This window comes from Triplophysa rosa, linkage group LG11, assembly GCF_024868665.1.
Source record: "Triplophysa rosa linkage group LG11, Trosa_1v2, whole genome shotgun sequence".
Classification (NCBI taxonomy): Eukaryota; Metazoa; Chordata; class Actinopteri; order Cypriniformes; family Nemacheilidae; genus Triplophysa; species Triplophysa rosa.
The window spans coordinates 14,541,377-14,564,749 of NC_079900.1; the positions used below are offsets into that span (position 1 = coordinate 14,541,377).

General features: G+C 38.1%; 2 protein-coding genes across 2 annotated transcripts; both read left to right on the plus strand.

The window, feature by feature from the left end:
• The first annotated feature begins 27 nt into the window (after positions 1 to 27).
• wipi1 (WD repeat domain, phosphoinositide interacting 1) lies at positions 28 to 13,557 on the plus strand. The gene is made up of 12 exons (XM_057347066.1): positions 28 to 566; positions 8,687 to 8,856; positions 9,005 to 9,101; positions 9,192 to 9,289; positions 9,431 to 9,523; positions 9,936 to 10,006; positions 10,133 to 10,240; positions 10,525 to 10,689; positions 10,774 to 10,881; positions 11,025 to 11,152; positions 11,236 to 11,336; positions 12,568 to 13,557. The coding sequence occupies exons 2-12, from the start codon at positions 8,758 to 8,760 to the stop codon at positions 12,616 to 12,618; spliced, it is 1,119 nt and encodes a 372-aa protein (XP_057203049.1). The 5' UTR covers positions 28 to 566; positions 8,687 to 8,757; the 3' UTR covers positions 12,619 to 13,557.
• Positions 13,558 to 15,992: 2,435 nt separating this feature from the next.
• slc16a6b (solute carrier family 16 member 6b) lies at positions 15,993 to 23,076 on the plus strand. The gene is made up of 6 exons (XM_057346919.1): positions 15,993 to 16,762; positions 17,677 to 17,931; positions 18,537 to 18,680; positions 20,342 to 20,470; positions 20,650 to 21,516; positions 21,672 to 23,076. The coding sequence occupies exons 2-6, from the start codon at positions 17,694 to 17,696 to the stop codon at positions 21,917 to 21,919; spliced, it is 1,626 nt and encodes a 541-aa protein (XP_057202902.1). The 5' UTR covers positions 15,993 to 16,762; positions 17,677 to 17,693; the 3' UTR covers positions 21,920 to 23,076.
• The last annotated feature ends 297 nt before the right edge of the window (positions 23,077 to 23,373 follow it).

Here is a 23,373-nt window from a genome sequence, read left to right on the forward strand (position 1 = left end):
AAAAAGCTGTCAGTAAGTCTGTCATAGGCCTATATTTTGCAGCTAACGTTACTGACAAGGACATTTTTCTGTATAAAACAGCAACATTTTGACCACACCCCTTTTTTGCTCACCTCCACACTAAGAGCCAACCAGCGTTCATCTTCGTTCTATCGACCAATCAGCGCTCTGCCGGACGACAACACGGCACTTTTCCTTCAACCACTAGTGCGTTGTGTTGATGTGACGCAACGACTATCAGCTGGTTTTGTTTTGCTCTACATCTCTTTGCTCCGCTTGAAGTCGTAAACGTACAAACCTTGCGTTTCAATCCATTTATGTGACATAAAGGGATAATTTAAGTGCCGGAGTGTATTTGCCCTCCTCTGTGTTCGGACGATCCAATTTTTCTTAGGTAGGTCTTCGGTTTGCCACCATCTTTCCGAGAGGTCCAACCGATCCCAGGCCTCCGATCCAGGGCGGAGGGAGGGAAGGAGGTCGTTGGGAATTGGGATGGAGACCGAAGAGGGAGCCGACGGTCCTGGCGGCCCGGGGTTGTGCTGCGCCTCCTTCAATCAAGACTCCACGTAAGCGCTGCACATCTGCTTATCAGTCTTGCGTCATCTTCTAAGTCGGATATTTTTAAGATGCTACTGACCGCGCTAAACCTTTACATGCAATGTCTCCTTTTTAAAAAATTGTTCAGTGTTTGTTGTGTTTTGATTTGTACAAGTTAATAAAAATACACTCTTTAAGTTATACAACATATACCGTACGGTGTTATAACAGTTTAGGTATAGGGTAAGTGGGAAATGATAGAGCCCAGGTAAAGCACGTTAGAATGCTGTGTCAGTACTGTTTTACGATGTTTTTCTAAGCAAATTCAAATTGGAATTTAAAAAACACCAAAAAGCTCAACAAGCAAAGATATACAACAACTTAGTAAGTGTCTCAAAATTGATAGAGACTGTGAAGGAATATTTGCCTTGGCTCTTTCTTTTTTACTGTTTTACTCGCAACCTGTCTTTGCAGGACTGTGTGAACTTGTTGATCAGTCTTATGACAGGATGACCCACTCCCGTGTTCTTTTCTGTGCTTGATCACACTGTTTTCTTCACTTAGAGGCATGTCTGATAGTCAAGAAGTGCAAATCAAGCACAAAACGTGATACCAATAGTCAGGTGACTTATTAAAGTCAGCTGGGTCTTTTTAGACAACTGAGACTTTGTTTTAGAAGAATCTGAATTTTGTTCTTTGCGGTTATGTTATTGGTCTCTTTAAAACTTTATTCGACAAGATATGTTTAGGAAGTGGCCAGTGGGGACAAGCGAATGTTCTCCATTTAACGTAGGACGATACATGCTCAGTGCATGATCTGACATGAAGAGCTGTGTTGAAGAATGAGAAGCTTGGAAAACAGATGTGGGTCTTTCCTTAAAAACGGATCCTAAAGTTAAGTGAATTTTCCCCAAATTTTCAGCAGTGCTGCTCAAAGGTTTACACACCCTGTAGAATCTGGAAAAAGCTGAAAATTTGGGGAAAAGAGGAATTTTGATTTTTTATTTAGTCCTGCCCTGAGCAAGTTATTTCAGGAAAGAATAATAAACACATTTCTAAAAATAGCCCAGCGCAAAACTTTACACCCCCCTGATTCTTAATACTGTATGATGTTGCCTGAACAATCAATTACAGTTCTTATGTTTTGTTATAGTTGTTTAAGGGTTTCTTGCTTGTCATGAGTCATTTAACTGTCCATTGATGTTCAGAAATTATACAGGTCCTCCAGAATCTTTACTTTTTCAGCATTTCTGGATATTTGACTCATGTCCAGCAGTAACTGTATGATGTTGAGATTCATCTTTTTACATTGAGGACAATCAAAAGACTCATACACAACTATTGCAATAGATAGAAACATTCAGTGATGCTCATGAAGTCAACACAATTCATTTAAAGAGTACATTCCTCGAGATCATAAAAAATACATTTCATGAAGTGTTTAATTTTGCCGTGTTTGAATGTAAGCAATCTGCCAAGTTGTAAATCCGAAGGTGAACGAATAACAAAGTTATTAGCTTATAAAAAAGGTAATCGACTCTGAATCACGCGAACAAGTCATGACCTGTCCGAATCTTTAACCACAATGTATCTACGTCACTAGAAAAAATCCCCGCCTAGGACTGACTGCGAAAACTTAACTCTCTCCTCCCCAAACACTGTACCAGCTCGTTCGTGACGTGTGCATCATGTCTAAGAGAAGCTGTGTTCTATGTAGTGAAACTAAGTCAGTCTTATTTTCACCACCAAAGGAAGAACTTCTGAGGAAAAATGGTTACTATTTATTTTTCAAACGACACCAAAGGAGTATAAACCGAACGTTTTACTTTGCGCGCGTCATTTTACCGAAGATTGCTTCATCAATCTTGGCGCCTTTACTGCAGGATACATTAAACGTCTTTCCTTAAAAGATGTTGCAATACCAACTTTATTTGGACCTGTAAGCTCCACCGAATCACAACCTGTAAGTGTGACTCTTTATTTTTGTCTTTACTTAAAATTAAATTTGTGTGACGTTATCTCATGTCTGTGTTTAGCTAACGTTACCGTTATTTTTGGGGTTGTTACTGTTTGTTTACCTAACGTTAGCTATAAACTCGTTGCGCTAATGTAAGTGTTCAACCATATTAACTCACAAAGTCTTTATTTCAAGAACTGCGTGGTGTACTATAGTTATAATAACATCTGAAGATACGAACACCGTACACTGTATGCTGTGATAACTAACTGTTACAAGAGAAGTGTCTAAAACAGTCCTTTTTCTTACTGGCATCTGTATAAGGATTAAAGAATGATTCGTCAGACTCGGGCTCGAACTGGTAAGGTAAAATCAACGCCATCTCTCTCTATACACTGTTAATATCCAACCACCTGCAAAAAGTAATACAGCAGTAATGATAGGCGGTCCATTTGCGACACATGCTGAACGCGTTTGACCAATCACAGCAGACTAGACCATTTGACCAATCACAGCAGACTAGACCATTTGACCAATCACAGCAGACTAGACCATTTGACCAATCACAGCAGACTAGACCATCTGACCAATCACAGCAGACTACACTATCTGCCCAATCAGATCAGACTACGCTGGCGGAAAGGCGGAGATTACACAGATGAATCGCGGAACGAATCATTTGAGAGTCAGTCAAGAAGTAAGGTAATAAAAACTGCTTATTATTACGAAATAATAGTATTTTTACATCATGTATGTACATAAACTTGTTGTCGGACACTCCACAAACCAAAATAAGCCCTTAAAAATATTGAGGAATGTACTCTTTAAAGTCAGGTGGGTGTAAACCTCTGAAAATGGTTTTGGTGTAAATGTTTTATATTTAATTTCCTGAGAAACATGTATTTTTATATCTTCTGTAGGACATTACTAAATGAAAAATTAACATGTATAAACAAAACAAAAACAATTTTACCAGTTGTCATTTTCGGAGGTTTACACACACCTGACTTTAAATGAATTGTGTTGACTTCATGAGCATCACTGAATGTTTCTATCTATTGCAATAGTTGTGTATGAGTCTTTTGATTGTCCTTGATGTAAAAAGATGAATCTCATCATACTGTAACATTCTCACAGATGAGGAACGATGCCACACAGGAAACTGAGGAATACGTGAATTTTAATGAGTCCAGGCAAACTAACAAGTGCTCAGGTAGAAATGGGGAACATCCAAGGAATACAAACAAAATAATATCCACAGACAAAAAAAAAACAATCTCATATATATATGTATATACAGGTGCTGGTCATATAATTAGAATATCATCAAAAAGTTGATTTATTTCACTAATTCCATTCAAAAAGTGAAACTTGTATATTATATTCATTCATTACACACAGACTGATATATTTCAAATGTTTATTTCTTTTAATTTGATGATTATAACTGACAACTAATGAAAATCCCAAATTCAGTATCTCAGAAAATTAGAATATTACTTAAGACCAATACAAAGAAAGGATTTTTAGAAATCTTGGCCAACTGAAAAGTATGAACATGAAAAGTATGAGCATGTACAGCACTCAATACTTAGTTGGGGCTCCTTTTGCCTGAATTACTGCAGCAATGCGGCGTGGCATGGAGTGGATCAGTCTGTGGCACTGCTCAGGTGTTATGAGAGCCCAGGTTGCTCTGATAGTGGCCTTCAGCTCTTCTGCATTGTTGGGTCTGGCATATCGCATCTTCCTCTTCACAATACCCCATAGATTTTCTATGGGGTTAAGGTCAGGCGAGTTTGCTGGCCAATTAAGAACAGGGATACCATGGTCCTTAAACCAGGTACTGGTAGCTTTGGCACTGTGTGCAGGTGCCAAGTCCTGTTGGAAAATGAAATCTGCATCTCCATAAAGTTGGTCAGCAGCAGGAGTATTGTGAAGAGGAAGATGCGATATGCCAGACCCAACAATGCAGAAGAGCTGAAGGCCACTATCAGAGCAACCTGGGCTCTCATAACACCTGAGCAGTGCCACAGACTGATCGACTCCATGCCACGCCGCATTGCTGCAGTAATTCAGGCAAAAGGAGCCCCAACTAAGTATTGAGTGCTGTACATGCTCATACTTTTCATGTTCATACTTTTCAGTTGGCCAAGATTTCTAAAAATCCTTTCTTTGTATTGGTCTTAAGTAATATTCTAATTTTCTGAGATACTGAATTTGGGATTTTCATTAGTTGTCAGTTATAATCATCAAATTAAAAGAAATAAACATTTGAAATATATCAGTCTGTGTGTAATGAATGAATATAATATACAAGTTTCACTTTTTGAATGGAATTAGTGAAATAAATCAACTTTTTGATGATATTCTAATTATATGACCAGCACCTGTATATATATATATATATATTATATTATTAATGTGTGTATATATATTGTATGTATATATATATGTATTATGTATATATATGTATTATGTATATATATATGTATGTATATATATGTATGTATTATATATATGTATTATGTATATATATATGTATGTATATTTGTATGTATATATATAATGTATTATATAATATATGATGTATGTATATTAAATAATATACAAATACAATGGCTAATATAATGTCAAGTTCAAATTCAAATGTTTAAATTTTCTGACAGGTGTACTTATCTATTATTGCACTATAGAGAAGATTTACAAGCCTGTTTCACTACAGCACTACACTATTATGTTTAAGCTGAGCAATTGGTCGTTCAAAGCATGGTTAAACTTGGTATTTTAGATAGCAACGATTTATGTTCCGAAACCATTTCAATGATCAATCGCAAACAAATCGAAGTTGCTTAAACTACAGTATAGACTTGTTCAATTCAATTCAATTCAATTTTATTTATATAGCGCTTTTCACAATGTGCATTGTTCCAAAGCAGCTTTACAGGAGCAAATAAGAAAAACACAGAAAGGTAAAACACAGCACAGTGCATGGTGTTTATAGACCAAGCAAGTCATTATAATAAATAATATCTAATAAATAAATGAATAAATAAATGCAGTCTCCCGGTGAGCAAGCCAACACTGCACTGCTCTGCTGTGGCGAGGAACCCAAACTCCAATGATGAATAATGGAGAAAAAAAAACCTCGGGAGAAACCAGGCTCAGCCGGGAGGGCCAGATCTCCTCTGACGTGTCATAGCTGCACTCAGTGACCCCGACCAAAGCCACCGAGCAACGTCCACGAAGAACAGGGAGAGCCCACGAGCCGCGACCCAGGAAGCCCCACCCGCCGAAACCGTGCAGGTCCAACCCGGTCCCATTCCGCGATCAACAACAGACAACAGAGGAACAACCAGGGAAAGTAGTAATGGCATAATTAACTTTATTCCTCTGTTGTCCGACATCGACCACAAAACAAGACCAACCAGACCAGACCACACAGTCCCAACAAATGAACGCCCCGAACCACAACCAACAAGCCCCCCCACTCCCTACAACACCCACCCAGCTACCTCCAATCAAAGTCACTGAGTGCAGCCATAACTTCAAACTGCTGTCGTGTGATGTAAGTTTAGCATTAAATACCAAGTATTGTAAATTTAGCATTTATGTGACAGGTAGTCCGTCTTTGCTCTCGGTTGGGGATGGAATTGTCTGAGCTGGGCCGGCCAGATGGTCGCCTTTTTCTTGGGTGGTGATGGAATTGCCTTGGATGGAGCTGGATGGTCAGTCAGTCCGCAGGCTCTCGCAGGAGGATGGCACGGGATTTTCCGATGTAGCTGGCGTAATCTCTAGTTGTGGATGGGCATATGACGTTCATCTGGGCCTGGCGGAATCTCTCCCTACCTCGGGATGGGCATCCCGAGGCGAGGGCAGAAAGAGAATAATTAGCGTAGCTGCTGTTCATTAGCTATGTGTTAGTGAATGCTTGGCTGTAAAGATGTGTCTTTAATCTAGATTTAAATTGGGAGAGTGTGTCTGACCCTCGAATAGTATCGGGGAGGCTATTCCAAAGTTTAGGTGATACGTATGAGAAAGCTCTACCCCCTTTGGTAGATTTAGTTATTCTAGGTGTTATCAAAAGTCTGGAGTTTTGAGATCTTAGAGAGCGTGATGGGTTGTAGTGTGGTAGAAGCTCTGTTATGTAGGTAGGGGCTAAACCGTTTAAGGCTTTATAAGTAATTAAAAGAACTTTAAAGTCAATACGATACTTAATGGGTAACCAGTGAAGGGTTGATAACATTGGGGTTATGTGGACCTGGTTAGAACTCTGGTAGCTGTATTCTGAACTAACTGTAGTTTGTTTATTGATGCTGAAGGACAACCACTAAGCAGTGCATTACAGTAGTCAAGTCTTGAGGTCACAAATGCATGAATAAGCTTCTCTGCGTTAGCCACACATAAAATATTTCGCAATTTGGCAACATGTCTAAGGTGGAAGAAGGCTGTTTTTGTGACATTTGAGATGTGATTTTTAAATGACAGGTTACTGTCTAATATAACGCAAAGGTCTTTAACTGTATTTGTTGGAGTAACAGTGCAGCCTTCAATTTGCAGGTAATAATCCAAAATATTATGCTCACGTGTCTTTGGTCCGATAAGTAATATTTCTGTTTTATTAGAATTTAAAAGAAGGAAATTACAGGTCATCCAATGCTTTATATCGTCGATGCACTCTGCCAATTTGGATAGATGGAAGGAATCATCTGGTCTTGATGAAATATAAAGCTGAGTATCATCTGCATAACAGTGGAAGCTAATTCCATGTTTTCTAATAATGTTTCCAAGGGGCAGCATGTATATGGAGAATAGCAAGGGTCCTAAAACCGATCCCTGAGGTAATCCATAATTTACTTGCGTTAGATTTGATGATAGTGCTAAATAATGTAGTCATCATAGGGTGTAGCACTTACAAATTTCCTGAGTCACACAACAAATAAATATAAAATGGCATCTCATTCCCTTGGTATTTGTACGTCCTTTATGGAGAAGAAAATTAGAATATTAAAAAAATTACTTTCTCAAAACAAGTTTATGGCCCATGGTTGTGGTGTCAGAATCTATGTTATGATAAACTGTCCCAAATGACCCTGAAGTTGTTGTGCCTGTTTTGTTGAGGTCAAAATAGCCTGCTGATTCATTTACACTGTGGCAACGCCTTGTGTGTGTGCAGTTCACAACAGAGTGATTCAAAGACCTAAAGATATATACTGTAGATGAATGCTAATGTTATGGTTAGAATATACGGTGCAACAACCCAGTTGAAACCTGTATGTTCAAATATGTAAATTGGCAGTAATTTGTACTGCAAAGACCATTTGAAGATAGTTTGTGAAGAATTTAAAGGGATATTTTACCCCAAAATAAAAATTGTCATAATTTATTCACCCTCGTGTTGTTCAAAACCTGTATATCGTCGCTGTCCTTCCGAAACCTCAGATGTTCAAATTTGCTGTTTTTCAGAAAATTTTAAAAACACTGCACTCTTTAAATGATTAAATACTGTGTTGTAAAAGTTGACAACAATCACTTTCCCATACTATTTATTGTTAGATATATGCAAAAACCAGTGAGAATCGTGAAGGGTGACTAATAATACAACTTTTTGTCCAAAAATTTAAATCACTAAATATGGAGATACAAGGTTGCAAAAGGACAGCAGCAATATAGTTCTTTCCTCTGTGGAACACACCTTCTTTGTCCTGCAGAACACAGAAAAAGGTATTTTGAAAAATGTCTCAGTGTTTTTTTGTCTATACAATGGAAGTCAGTAACATTCTTCTAAATATTGCCTTTTCTGTTCTGCAGGACAAAGAAGGTCATGCAGGTTTGGTATGACATAAGAATGACAAAATGATGAAAGAATTCTTGGGTTGAACTATCCCTTTAAGTCGTTATGTAATTAAAAAAATAATTGACCCACATTTACTCACAAATGATCTCATAATTAATCACATCATAACCGTCATGCCATCCCAGATGTATGGGAAATTCTTTATTCAGTTGCATGAGTAAATAGGGAAACAATTTTCATGTTTACTCCTTCAAATAAAATCAGTTGATCATCCTTATACAAAATTAGGCCATTAAAATGGCTACAATGCCCCAGTGTATCTAAGCTTGCATTAGCGTGCAGCTTGTGTGTTGTGTGTTGTTGCTGTTAACGTGTGTTTTTTTTCTGCTGCCCTTCAGCAGAAACTCCAGATGTGTATATCGTGGAAAGGCTTTTCTCCAGCAGCCTGGTGGTGGTGGTGAGTCAGTCCATGCCACGTCGAATGAATGTCTACCACTTCAAAAAGGGCACAGAAATTTGCAACTACAGCTACTCGAACAACATTCTCGCAGTGCGCCTCAACAGACAGGTAAACACAACACAGCTGTGCTGCAGCAAACCACATGGAGATGATCAATTATAAAGCTCCTGTTTGTGTTTGCTCTTTAATTGTTTCAGTCTGCAATGTGTTTGTGATTTGTAGTTATTCAATAGGTTATATGTCTTTTTTTGTGCAGAGACTGGTTGTCTGTCTGGAGGAGTCCATTTATATCCACAATATAAAGGACATGAAACTTCTTAAGACCCTTCTCAACACACCATCCAACCCATCAGGTAAGACAACAGTTATTATTTTTACAAATAGTGGATGTATTATTAAAAGTACAGTATGCATATCTGTAACCCACCCATGTGTTTTCCTAGGTCTGTGTGCTCTCTCCATCAACCATTCGAACTCTTTCCTGGCATACCCGGGCAGTGACGCCATCGGCGAAATTATTGTCTACGACGCCAACAATCTGGTAAAAATACCAGCAAAGCAAAAATTTTCCTGTTTTTTGGCAATTTTGTCCAGATTTACTTGCTGGACCTGAAATGTTAACTTCTCGTCATTCTGCACTGCCTCACGAAATGAATCTTTTTCTTTGTTGTTGGTGTCTCAGAGCACTGTGACAATGATTCCAGCTCATGACAGTCCACTGGCTGCCATCACCTTCAATGCTTCCGGCACTAAACTGGCCAGTGCTTCTGAAAGGGTAAATGTCTCTTGTGTGTATAGAAACATACACGCGTAGACCCGTAAGTCATGTGACTCACAAAACCTGTCAAGAATGTGTCCTTTGTGTAGATTTGATCAGTTTCAAAAGTCCACACAGCGGGCACATATTTACGCCAAGGCCCAAGATCACATCTCACTTTTTCAAAAGAAAGATTATTAGTACTATTATTTGAATGATTCTGTTCTCTTATAAGACCTTATTTTTATGATCATTAAGATTTTGGTAACACTTTACAATAAGATGCTATTAGTTAACATTAACTAACAATGACCAATTTAGTTTTTCAGCATTTATTAATCCTTCTTAATGTTAGTTCATGTCAATAAAATTCACTGAAAAATTCACTGAAAATTTGAATTGCATAGTTAAAGGATTTCTGCTCTGGCAGGGCACTGTGATACGAGTGTTCTCTATTCCAGAGGGTCTGCGTTTGTTTGAGTTTCGGCGGGGCATGAAAAGGTATGAAGCACATCAGGGATTCTTTTTTGATCGTACAGGAGAAAAAGGCCAGCTGGAGACATTTGTGTAAACTGTGGCAGTGTTTTCGTGTACATTTTTGACCTTTGTGTGTCTGTATCACCAAAGGTATGTCAACATCAGCTCCCTTTCCTTCAGCCCGGATGCTCAGTTTCTCTGTGCCTCAAGCAATACAGAGACGGTGCACATTTTCAAGCTTGAACAGCACAGCCCAAGGTAGTGCAAACCCACACAACGTTTCAATATGGGCGGTTGTTATATTAAGAAACCGTTTGACATAATTTGACCTTTAAAATGACTCGCAGTCAATTAAAGGACTTTTGTAGGTTTATCCTAATGTAGGACGATGTGGATTTTTTAGGTTACTTGACAAAACAGTATTATAGTGCATGTACTGTACCCTATAGGAAATATTCTTATAACTACCAGATTGTGTTTCCTTTTTTCGTTTTTTTTCTTCTGAAAGATAACTTTTAACTAGTACAATGTGTCTCTCATAGCGGGGAGGAGGACACTCCCACTTGGTCAACATATGTAGGTAAGATGTTCACAGCAGCCAGTAGCTACCTCCCTGCACAGGTGTCAGGCATGATGAGTCAAGACCGAGCCTTCGCAACCGTCCGTCTCCAGATGGCCGGTCAGAAGAATGTCTGTGCCCTGGCAACGTGAGTTTACATCTGATATGATTATTATTAAGTGACTGAGAAACAAGAACTTATTGAGGGTTTGCGTATTTTGTGACCAATCAGAATCCAGAAGCTTCCACGATTGCTTGTGTCCTCCTCTGATGGGCAGCTATTCATCTATAACATTGATCCTCAAGATGGGGGCGAGTGCACTTTGGTGCAGAAGCACAGGTGGGTCTTCACCCTTAAACTCTTGAAATGAAACATTTGTATAGGATAAAATATTTAAAGAAAGGGAAAATGTACACATTTCATCTATAAACAGGATGATGTCAGAAATAACAAAACTCACTGAGTGACTTTTTGACCCCCAGGTTGTTTGGATCAGATAAGGAGCACGAAGACACTGAATCTGAAATCTCAGAGGCACCACAAGCATGCCAGTCTTACGCTGCCACTGTGGCCATTCCCACCTCTGGACCCGTCACGGCCACTCTCACAGGTATCAGTTAACCCACAAACACACACACATGGTCATTTACTCAAACTCATTTAAAGTATGTGACCCGGCTGTGTATGGTACAGGTTACTCAGAGGATGGTGGAGCTAAAAAGGGTGAGGTGATTCCTGAACACGAGTTTGCTGTGGGGCCTGTGTGCCTGGATGACGAAAATGAATTTCCTCCCGTGAGCATTCGCTAACCTCCCCACGTCCGAGCACCAGACTACACAGTGTTACATTCCAGTGTATGGGCTTGTTTTGTCCCTCTGTCTACAAGCACTCAAACTAAGTGTGATTTAATCACTTTAACCAACTAACCAGCCTGTTATGTCTGGGAGAGTAGTATATCCAAACACTTTTTTCAGGACCACATCTTTCAGTTGAGTTTTAACCACATGATAAGCTTTTATTATGAATCATACATTTTTAGATAAATTATAAAATCTCTCCCAAAACTCCTTAAATATATAAATAAATTTAGTATGTAATTCAGCAGTATGTATTGTTGACTGTAATCATAATACACTATTTTTAAATATATAAATAAATTTAGTTTGTAATTCAGCAGTATGTATTGTTGACTGTAATGATAATACACTATTTTTAAATATATAAATACATTTAGTATGTAATTCAGCAGTATGTATTGTTGACTGTAATGATAATACACAAGTATTTAATCTGAAACTGAAAATTAATAGACTGAAAAATACATTTACTGACACTAACCAGCTGTTTTAGTCTAATTTGTGTTTCAGGATGTTTATTCATGGACAGGACTGTGAGGTGACTCATTTGTTTGTTTGTGCACAGACTGGACAAAGTGATTTGTGTGGTACAGCATGTGTTGCTGTTCATTTCAGCTCTTTGGTGCAATTTACATCATTGGTACATAAGATGTATTTGGATGTAAATGGCATGATGTCAAACACATTTTTGTCTATGCACACACAACACAAAGCATTTAAATTGTAGACGCTGTTTAAGTAAGTCTCAAATTAATTTATTAGGAGTTATCTGGTGAAGTTCTTTCTTACTTCTGGTGGAGCTTGTCTTTATCTAACAAGCCAACTCTTCACAGATTGTTTAGAGACTGCAGAATTTGATTTCAACTATAGTCATAATTATTCTGTGTATGCTTTTGGATAACCTAGAAACTATTGTTTAAATGAAAGAGCTCAGGCTTCGGAAGGATTATATCTTTTATATAAGATATCAGTTTAGAGTAACGCATACTCAATGTCATTGTTCTTTTTATATGTCTTAAGATTGCAAACATTGTGTGTTTTTCTAAACTTCATCATTGACGCTAATACAAATGTTATAGTCGCAATTATTGTCCTGTTAGGATCTGTATCTGTCTATAACACACCCATGTCTGAGGGAACAATAAAGTTCTGTTCTGGTTTCCGGTAGATAAATTGGTGCCGTGACGGATCTGGGAGAGGCAAAGGGAGACGACCATGAGAAGGTTAGAGATCAGGTGGAGTCCACAGCTGTCACAGGAGGATCCTCAGTGCATGATCAAGGAGTAACAAAACAATAATAAAAAAACACTTCAGGGTGCTAATTTATTAACGGAACGGTTAAAATGCTAATATCTTAATTTTAGTTGATCAGGGATTTGGGTCGTTGTCACTCAAACCCCTGAGGGGTGTGTTATAAATAAGGTGCATGACTGAAATGTAACCACATATTGTTATAGTTACGTAAGACATATTGTATCAAGTCGTAATACTGTAGCATTTTATCCTTTTACATTTTAACACCATCATAATGAATCATGAGACGAGAGGAATTACTTTTATATACAGTATTTGTTTTGCTGTATTGAAACTTAATATGTTTACATGTTACCATCCTGAACAATACAGCGGGATGTTTTGTATGTATGTGCCTATGATATTACTTGTAAGAGTGCAGAGTATTTTGCTGGATTGCTCAAGACCAAAAGATAAAAAAAAACATGAATATGTAGGAAATATATTAGGAATGAAATTATGCAAAGCATCTCATGTCTCCTGTGGTCTTCTTCTTATCAGGTTATATTGGAAAGGAGTTAACACTTTGCAGAACCAAAATAACCAAAAGTAGAGTTTAGAGTTAAAGTTCTAGTTGACCTTGTAATACGCTTACAAAAGTATACTTCAAGTACATTTTAAGTTTATTTTTGTAGTAAGTACACTGATATCAGTGCTTTAAAATTTCTTGGGACTAAACTGGCACACTTAATATTTCATAAAAGTATACCCTTATATATGTTAAGTGTAACAGCTAGTAAACTACCACGCTTAAATCAACTTTTTTGTAAAGGAAAGCAAGCCTTTGTTTAGTAGATATATTTTTTGGCTTAAGATTCTATCCTTAAAGTTATATTAAAATTAAAGTTTGTCTGAACTGAGAAATACCATTGTTTTGAAGCTATCAACAGCCAGCCTAACAGGTGACAAAATCTAATAAAAAAGAACTAGTACATTGTGTGGTGAAGGTAATCTAAACAAGTTTTTAGCTTGTATCATCAACTGTGCCTTAGTTTAAGTCATTACCCTGATTTTAAACAGAGTTTATATAAGACAGTTGCTCAAGAGAAGGTTTGTACACAAATAAGGTATAAGTTGCAAAGGTAAATTAAGATGAAGTCACAACAGTATATAAAAGTATACAATTATTTAGGAAGTGTCCATATAAATATGAGATCATCTTAGCTAGAAAGGATCATTTGTTACACTATACAAAATTAGACATATTTTTCAAATAAGGTTGTCAGTAATGGAGTATCAGTATCACAACAAATGTATTTCGAGTGACTTTGTCAAAGGTTAGTTGCGCCACACTGATATTTGTTTTCAAAGTCAATGGAAATGCAGTCAAACCAATCCCACAGGGCTATCTCACTTGTGATGTCACTTCAGAACTAAAAAAGTCCAGTTTAATAGAGATTTCATATATTGGTTGACTTTAATTTGAACGTGTAGAGATATTATCTGCTCTTCAAATAACAAAGCGAAAACATCTCATTTATAAAGAAAAAGTGCTATGATAAGACTGGATATCTGAGGTTAAACATCACAGTGGCCAAGAGAGCTGACATGTATAAGTAACAGCTTTTCCTGACCTTTAAAAAATGTCATTTGCCAACCAAAGTCAAAAACACAGTAACAATTGTTCCTCCATGACATGAAAGTGACAATGTAAAGGTGTAGAGTGGAACAAAATGTTCTCAGAGCAATGTGCAATGATTCTTCACTGTGATCAAAGTCCACACATGCCGTTATGTGCTTAGTAAGATATATATGCAGTTAGCTGAGGCGGAATAGCAATGTGGGTCAGTATTATCTTGCAAAGTACTGATTAATGGTGGTAACCAAAGACAGATTATTTGATGTAAATAAAGGTTGTCAAGGTGAAATTAACATTTGCAGCCTTTCAGTGATGCAGAGATGGTAAAAACTTGAAAGGTTTGACATGGTCTGTTTAGAATTCTTGAATGAAGCCCATTTGTTTTCATTTTCAAAGCACTGAAATGAACATGTGCTGTTGTGCTTTGAACACTCCAAGCTGCAAGTGTTTGTATGTGAAAATTTTGAATATGAAAAAATGGACCGATGTGTGTAAATGAGCTGTCCAAGGTACTGAACAATGTTCTACTAAAAAAGGACACTTTTGGAGCGATGCCTTGTGTTCGCAGATGTAAGCAAGTCACACAAACACCATGTGATTCCCGAAAGTTTCTAAAATTATAATTGTAACACATAAACAGTAACTAAAAAGTTGCAAAATTTCCCCACAAGAACATTAAGTAATCTATTATCAATCTACCTATTACTGTAAAATCAAGCTTCATATATTTTGATGTGCTTTTCAAGTTAAAATGACGGGTGGTCAGCAATTTAGTATGTGGAGTCTACACGGCAATGTTGCACTGTAACCTTGTTTGTTAGGGTTTAAAACCCTGTAACAGAGTACACAGTAGTATAATTTAGCCAGGCATCGGAGATCAGCATGATCATACAAACCCTTGGTGTAAAGAATGTTATTGTGTAACAACATCTTATGATGTTAATAATTATTAAACATAGCTCAGTAATAACAAACTCGGAGACAGCACTTTCATTAGAAAAAAAATAATAGAAAAGTACAACATAAGTCAGACCTATTATCTTTGTAAGATAAATAAAAGGCTTAATTTTCTTAGATTCTACAGGTTATCTAATCAGCCGCTGTTAAAATATCAAACAAGTCGTACTTTCTTTTGTTATGAGTACAATGCAGTGCAACTCTCCTACATCTTACCTATAGGTCAGTGAAACAGGCTTTTTTTAAAGTGAGTTGGTTGCTTAATAATGACTCTGACAGTCTCTCTGTTAAACCATCTAGAATGATAAATGCATATCTACACTGTAAAACCCAATGAATTCTGTTTCCTTATAAAAATTGAGGAAAGCGATTGCCTTCATTTGCGTTTGCAAATTTATTTTGTATTAACCTTGAATTAGCCTACTTGAAATGAGTTGGTGTTACTAATCAGATTTCATTCTTCGTTCCTATGGAATTACGTTAACAGAAATTAATAAAAATAAATACACAAAAAATGCACTGTTATGTTGATTAAACCTGTCTCTTTTTTTGGATACATGTTAGTTAAATACTGACTTCTGAAAGACGAATAATGAAAAAAGGGGCCTGATCTCAGTACTGGCATTTATTGCTCATTGAGAACAATGGTAAGTAACCACAAAAATATAAAAACTCTTTTTTTTCTCTTTAATTCATATGTAAGGTGTGTGATTTTTATAGACTACATCATTTTTACATATAGTATAGTATAGTCGCAAAAAAGTTTATTTAAACGCACTCGTCATCAGCTGATTCATACTGAAGACAGAACTGGAATGAGCTCGTTTTACCCGGCAGGCTGCCATGCTTCACGTGCACGTGCATCACTTCCCCAGTGCTCTTATTGCGCGCTTCTGATAATGCCGTAGGCACATTCGTCACATAATCCATATATTCCTCAAAATATAATGTACACTTTGCTATTTATTAAAATAACAATTTATTGGTAACGTACACTTATTCTTTAACACTTGTATTTTCATGATACACATAAGGCAACTGACGTGACGGTCTTATTACAAATGACCCAATTCAAAGTTGTAAACTGAATATAACGATATCTACTGATAACGTTCTGGTGTAGGAGATTTGGTGGATTTTGTTTGGTGTATTTACAGACAGGCGAGATTTGAGCGCATCCTTGAAGCGCAAGCGCTAACTAAAGGGAGCGCGCACTCCGATATTAAACAGAAGGTAGCTGTCGCGCCCGCGCATGAATACCGGCTCCAGCCGGTATATAATACGAGAAGCCTCATATCAGTCTGATAAAACAGAGTCAGAGAAGTGTCAGATTTAGCTATTCTTCGAATTATCACGGTTTTTAGATGACATAATTATACGATAGGCAACGGCTGATTTGATCAAAGTGTTTCTTTCTCCCGGCTCCGGCTTTTTCTAAAGACTGAACTAAAAGAACCCAGTTGTAGACGATATGTTCTTTACTTAGCCCTACAGTAAAGACGATTGCTTACGAGTCAACTGTTTCTAACGTTCGGTAAGTTAAATTCAATGTATTCACAAGTTACGGAGGATTTGGGGCGCTCGTCGTTTCCGTACTCGCCGAATCTCGTCAAGATCAACTGAATAATGCGTTTTATATAATGCGATTATTTAAAACGGACAAAAACGTTCCAGGGTGGAACATAACTTGTGATTCGATGATTCTCTTTCCGTGTTATTCGCTTTTTCATCGTACAGTAATATAAGGCGCGGTGGAGACCTTGACGTAGCCGTGCAGTGAACTTCAGATGTTGGAGTTTGAACGTCACGAGAACATGCGGTCCTGCTGCAGTGCGGCCAGCTGCAATGATACATTTATGCTGTTCACTCACAAACACTTGTGCTTCGATCAAAGTCCACGAATTAAACGATGTCAAGTTTGTCATCATAGTTAAAACAATTTAGGCAATTTTATTTTAGTTTATATTTAAGCATTTGACATTTTATTGTTTTATAATATACTTTTATATGGTTACATCTAGTTAACATTTGAATGTAATAATGTAACAGTTTATTGTAAATAAACGAAAACAATACGGTTCTCGTCTATATATTACACAAGTACTTTATGCCAATCCAACATTATAGACAGAAGAGTCCGTGTTTACTATTATGTATTCAAAACAATACAGATTTTGACATAACACTGATGGGTTTTCCTTATTTGCTGGCTTTTACAATATTCTAAGAAATAAGTATAATAATAATGAATTCGTTAAATTTATATAGCGCTTTTCTGGGTACTCAAAGCACTTTACATGGAAGGGGGAATCTTCCACAACCACCAGAGAAGATAAGATTTAACAAGTGTCCGTACCAAGTCCAAATTTAAACTGAACTCAGAACATCTATGACATATTAGCTGTTATTACATTTGATCTGCATTTAACCGCCTTTTTCACTTTATAGAAACCTCAGTGTCAACCATGACAGGATTCATTTCTGCCCTAAAGGGCTGCACAAGGCCCAATGTGTATGCAGAAGTGCCGGATGGTGGATGGGGATGGGTGGTGGCTGGCGCCTTTTTCTTCGTGGAGGTTTTCACCTACGGCATCATCAAGATTTTTGGGATCTTTCTTCAGGACCTCATGACCTGTTTTGGTGAAACCAACAGCAGAGTGTCATGGGCTGTCTCCATCTGTGTCTTTGTCATGGCGTTTACAGGTAATTCAGCTTTGAGAGACACTTAAAGACACAATATGATAGCAATGGGTATACCACAGTGTTTACATAATGTAACGGTGTTTACATTATGGTGAAAGCTACAAGACGTGTTATATGTTTTGTCTTGATTATGCTTGTACAGCACCTTGGTAAACACTGGGTGTTTTTAAAAAGTGTATATATATATATATATATATATAATATATATAGAGTATATGTATATAATATATACCTTACCATATATGGTGTCATGTAGCTTGATGAGCAGTTCATCAGGATTTTTATTTTGAAGGTGAAGAGCAGGATATTCCAATTTTCAAACCCTGCTGATGCCATGAATCAACTTTTCCTTTACCAGCCATTCTGACCTATTTTTAAGTTTGCTCCATGATTATCAATGAAGGTTTTATTCTTCAGTGACTACAACTTCAATGTTTCATCAAACACACATACATCACACACATTAGATCAAGAAAAAGCTATCCCCTTGCTCTATATTTGTAACTGAATTTAAGCTGTACCTCTACATAGCTGTTACATTATGTGACATTAGGAAGTCTTGTTCTTTAGTGTTATGATTATGACTGCAGAAGTCTTCCCTACAGCTCCCCTTTCCACGGTGATGAGTAATCGCTTTGGTTATCGTCCGGTTGTCATGCTCGGTGGGCTCCTGATTACCACGGGTACCATCACAACAGCTCTGACCCAGTCTATCACTGAGATGTACATCACCATGGGAATTGTTGCAGGTACATACTGATTGTGTTTATGTGTGATTTTATCAGGGTTGCCAGATCTGGGTAACAAACTGAGCGCAATGGCCAATCAAAACTAGCCCAAAACCCAAAACGTGACGCACATTAAATACCTAGTTTGCATTCATTGTTCTAATTGAAATCATCAATGTATAGTATTGATCATAAACAAAATCCTTCCACCTTTAACACACAAAATAAAAAACAACCCCCTGCAACCGTTTAAAACCACGGCAAAACCGCAGACTTGGCAACGCTGGAGCTGATGTAAGTGATATGTTTGGACATGTCTGGAAACGTGTAAGTTAATGATGCAAGTAATAATATTGCATTGCTTTCCAGGTATTTAAAGTAAATAAAGCATTTTCCCCAGGCTGGCGTGACACATTACATAAGCTGATTATGCTTTCATAAAAGAAAGAAATGTCAAAACCAAGGAAATTTCGAAACAATTTCTTGTTTGGTAAAAGTTAATACTCAAACATTTTGATTAAAATGGCTGATATATCAATAAAGAACCAATGATCATGGTTTCCATCATCAACTGTATGATTTATTTTCTTTGAAATAATTCTTTTTTCTGGTACACATGACATTTTCGCCTACTCTTTTCAAATAAACAGAGAGGGAATTCAAGCAGTGCTAGTTAGTTTTAGTGTCCGTTTGATCAGGCCAATCCCTAAATTGGGATACTTAACCCTCAAAATGAAAATTCTGTCATCATTTTCTCACCTTCGAGTTGTTCCAAATCTATATAAATGTCTTTGTTTTGATGAACGCAGAGAGGGATCTTTGGAAGAATGCTTTTAAGCCAAACAGATCTTGCCCCCCATTGACTCCCATAGTAGGAAAAAATACTTTATCATTTTTTTGTTCTGTTGAACACAAATGAAGACATTTTGAAGAATGTAGGACAGCAAACTGTTCTGGGGCACTTTTGACTAACATTGTATTTTTTCCTACTATGGTAGTCAGTGGGGGACAAAATCTGTCTGGTTATAAGCATTCTTCTAAATATCTTTCTCTGTGTTCATCAGAACAAAGAAATGTATTCAGATTTGGAACAACTCCAAGGTGAGTAAATGATGACAGAATTTTCATTTTTGAGTGAAGTATCCCTTTAAGCAACTTTTCTTACCGTTTACACAATGGCCACAATGGCCACGCATCAACATTGCTGAAAATCTAGTAAATCAAATCCCTTTATTGTGTTAAATAATCCTTTCTTACACTCTAAGGTTGGTTATACAACTGTATTATCTTATTCCTTGGGTGGAGTATTTTCATTGCTAATGGCAGACGTATATAAGCTTGAGCTTCAGTCTGCTGTTTGACCACGTGATCCTTTTACTTTTCAGAAGCACATACAGTAACCTGACAGTGTGAGTGCTTTTCACACAAGATGCACTGCTAGCTTTCCCCATCACTCACCCCCCCCCCAACCCCCTGTCAGTCGACGCATCCTAACCCTGCCGATCTTTGTTTCTCCTTGTCTTTTCTTTTTTCTCTTTTAAATACAGTTTTCTTTCAGCTTGTCCAATGGAAGAGAGCAGCCTGGTTCTTGGCGTGCTTGAGCCCGGCCCTCAGACTGACCTGAGCCCCTTGTGTTGAAGGGACCAGTGGCTGTCATCTCCCTGTTTCCTATTTATTTACAGGCCTGGGTTACTGCCTTACCTTCCTGCCTACAGTCACCATCCTCTCGCAGTACTTCAGCAAGCGCCGCTCACTCGTCACGTCTATAGCCTCCACAGGGGAATGTTTCGCCTTGCTGGCTTTAGCTCCAGGTATGATTGACAGCATCCAAATAATCTTTAAACTCAAAGCTGGAGATTAGTCGAGCAAGTGTATTTGGAAGTCAAATCTATTCAAATGTTATTTGGCAGATCTAGTCTTATTTATCAGAGAAAGCTTGACATGTTGACGCAATACAACCAATGATCTTTGTTTTCATTTGAACCCACAGCTTTGAATGCGCTGAAGGCGCAGATCGGCTGGCGCTACTGCTTGGTTGTGATCGGGGTTTTGCAGACTTCAATCATCATCTGCGGTGCTCTGTTAAAGCCAATAATCATTCAACCCAATGAGGGTCCTGCATCGCCGCTGAAAGAACCTGATTCCAAATACGACCTTGAGAACGAATTCACACGTACCTCCGTCAACTCTGTGGACTCGGGGGTCCAGTCGGTCTCCTCCTCTCAGACGAATCTCTCCGAGGGCCAGGGATCAACAGAGCAGGACTCTGCAGAAAAAACAGCGCTTAAGCAAAACAAGGAGAGAGAAGCCAGCGAAGAAGAGCCGACAGCTTTGACTCCACTGAAACCAGATTTACCCAAAGAAGAAGCACCAGGGGTCAAGCTGTTGGACTTCTCCGTGCTCAGGGACCCCAGCTTCAACTGTTACGCACTCTTCGGCCTGTTTGCCACCCTGGGCTTCTTCGCTCCACAGCTCTATGTGATAGAGCTCAGCATAAGCCGAGGCTTGTCGCGAGACAGCGCCACCTACACGCTCTCGGCCATGGCCGTGGCTGAGATTATAGGTCGTCTGTCCATGGGTTGGATTCTCAATCGTAGGCCCATACGCAAGATCTACATCCTGCTGATTTGCACGCTGCTGCTGTGTCCGGTGCTGGTCGTCTTCACCTTTGTCACTGAGTTCTGGGGGTTGATGACCTGCTCCTGTCTCTACGGCTTTCTGCTGGGTACCGTAGCATCCAGTCACATCCCCATGCTGGCTGAAGATGATGTCATTGGTATTCAGAGAATGCCATCGGCTGTCGGAGTCTACGTCTGTATCCAGAGCTTTGCGGGATTGGCTGGTCCACCTCTTGGAGGTAAAAACAATACCATTATTATTGCATATATGTTAAGCATTAGTTAAGGTGTTATGTAAAATTGTGCATGTGAAAAAACACAAATTATCATGCAAACAATTATATTTGATATTTGCATCTTACACGTAAGATTCTCTTCTGTCTTTTGTTTTCAGGTTTTCTGGTAGATGTGACTAAGAATTATGGATCGGCCTTTTACTCCTGTGCAGCTGGTATGGGAGTAGGGACACTGTTTCTTGGACTGGTGCGTCCAGCCAAAACTGGTCTCTGCCTTTGGAAGAAGAGGACCAGTGAGGGCCAAAAACCACACAGAGACTCCTCAAAGGGTAGCGAAGACATCCCCATCGACTTTGTAGAAGTAGACGCAGACATTGATGACTGTCCTGCAAACAGCAAGCCTTGAACCATGAATACTACCTCACCTCGAGACACATGCGCACATCCTCCACTTGACTATTCCACCCAAAGACTGCTGAATGCAAACAGTCACAAATAAAGGGTATCATTTGCATTGCACTCCTGCTAAGCATCCAATCTCATAAGCCCAAAAACACAACTTTTACATTCTGTGTGTCATTCATTATTATTTATTTGAAACAATTACAGGAAGTTTTAAGGGTCCTGTAATACTGCGGTATAAAATGTCACACTACAGTCTCTTAGTGTGTTACTTTAGCTTCACTGTTTTTTTTTTAATAATGTATACTACAAACAATCTTTACAGTCACAACTGAAATGTCTCGTCACTGCTTTAATGGTCATGAAAAAAAACCTCAGGCCATATTGCTGCTCACAATCTGGTGACCAAGATGCTTACATTGTGTTTACATACGACTCATTCTAGCCAAAGGTGCGATGGTGAAAGAGCTGCCTATTGTTTTAGAAATAAATGTCATCTGTTTGCTTAAGGGGTTCCTTGTGAGCCACTTGCTCACGGTTTAATTTGTAACTAGTATTGCTACTGCACATGCCAACGAAGCCGGCAACATCTCATCTTTGAAAGAGAGAGGATTACGTTGCTTTGATAACAGCCTGATCATTCCTATTCACCTGGACCTTTTAAAATCAAAACATTTTTTATTAGAGATTGATATGGGTGTTATTGGCCTCACTTGCAAGTCTTCCATCTGATGTAACCAGTAAGACAGTAAGATCAGGTGTCAGAGGCTTTTTGTGGCCTCGGTGTTCCTGCCAAGAGATGTGATGTAAGAAACACATTCAAGAGTAACTACTGAGAAATGAACATTGTTGCTGGAATGTTGAATGTGCCTTTCTAAAGAATTATGTAGGATTCGAAACAGTAACCTCGGATATGATCTCAGAACGTAATTACAGTGAAGTTATTTTGTAATTCATTAAACAGATGACAGATGAATGGAGAATGTGATGGCGAGAAATGCAAACCAAATGTATTCTAGTGAGAAACTGCTGCATATGAGATGAGTCTGTGGGTAAATACCATTCAAAATCCTTACCTAATGACTTGAACTCTTATGTATTCTCTTAATTTGTCATACATGATGTATTTAAATACAGTATATATTTAGGTTTTGTACTTTTGATTTTGAACACCCTGTTCTTTATTTTTAAAGTTTTTTTTAGGTAATGCTGATTGATGTGATGGTGCATCTCTAAATATGGCAATTACATGTAGAATGAACAATGACTTTTTAATATTTGTCCTTGTGATTATTTGGTTATAGAGGGTCATCAATATTAAAGAACACATTCAGCTTTTGTAGAGCAGCATGATAACCGTCACATGAGACAGAAGAGCTGAGTCATCCTGCTCTGCTACAGAAGATAAGCACGCTACAAGTATTTGTAGTAACAGTAATCTTACACTAGCGAGAAAAA

Excerpts from the sequence above, each read along its gene's own strand:
- wipi1 (XM_057347066.1), top strand. The coding sequence starts at position 8,758 with ATGCCACGTCGAATGAATGTCTACCACTTCAAAAAGGGCACAGAAATT. Across the intron at positions 9,290-9,430 it reads TCTACGACGCCAACAATCTG|AGCACTGTGACAATGATTCC; the intron begins GTAAAAATACCA and ends TTGGTGTCTCAG. Across the intron at positions 11,153-11,235 it reads CGTCACGGCCACTCTCACAG|GTTACTCAGAGGATGGTGGA; the intron begins GTATCAGTTAAC and ends TGTATGGTACAG.
- slc16a6b (XM_057346919.1), top strand. The coding sequence starts at position 17,694 with ATGACAGGATTCATTTCTGCCCTAAAGGGCTGCACAAGGCCCAATGTG. Across the intron at positions 20,471-20,649 it reads CTTGCTGGCTTTAGCTCCAG|CTTTGAATGCGCTGAAGGCG; the intron begins GTATGATTGACA and ends TTGAACCCACAG. Across the intron at positions 21,517-21,671 it reads GGCTGGTCCACCTCTTGGAG|GTTTTCTGGTAGATGTGACT; the intron begins GTAAAAACAATA and ends TTTTGTTTTCAG.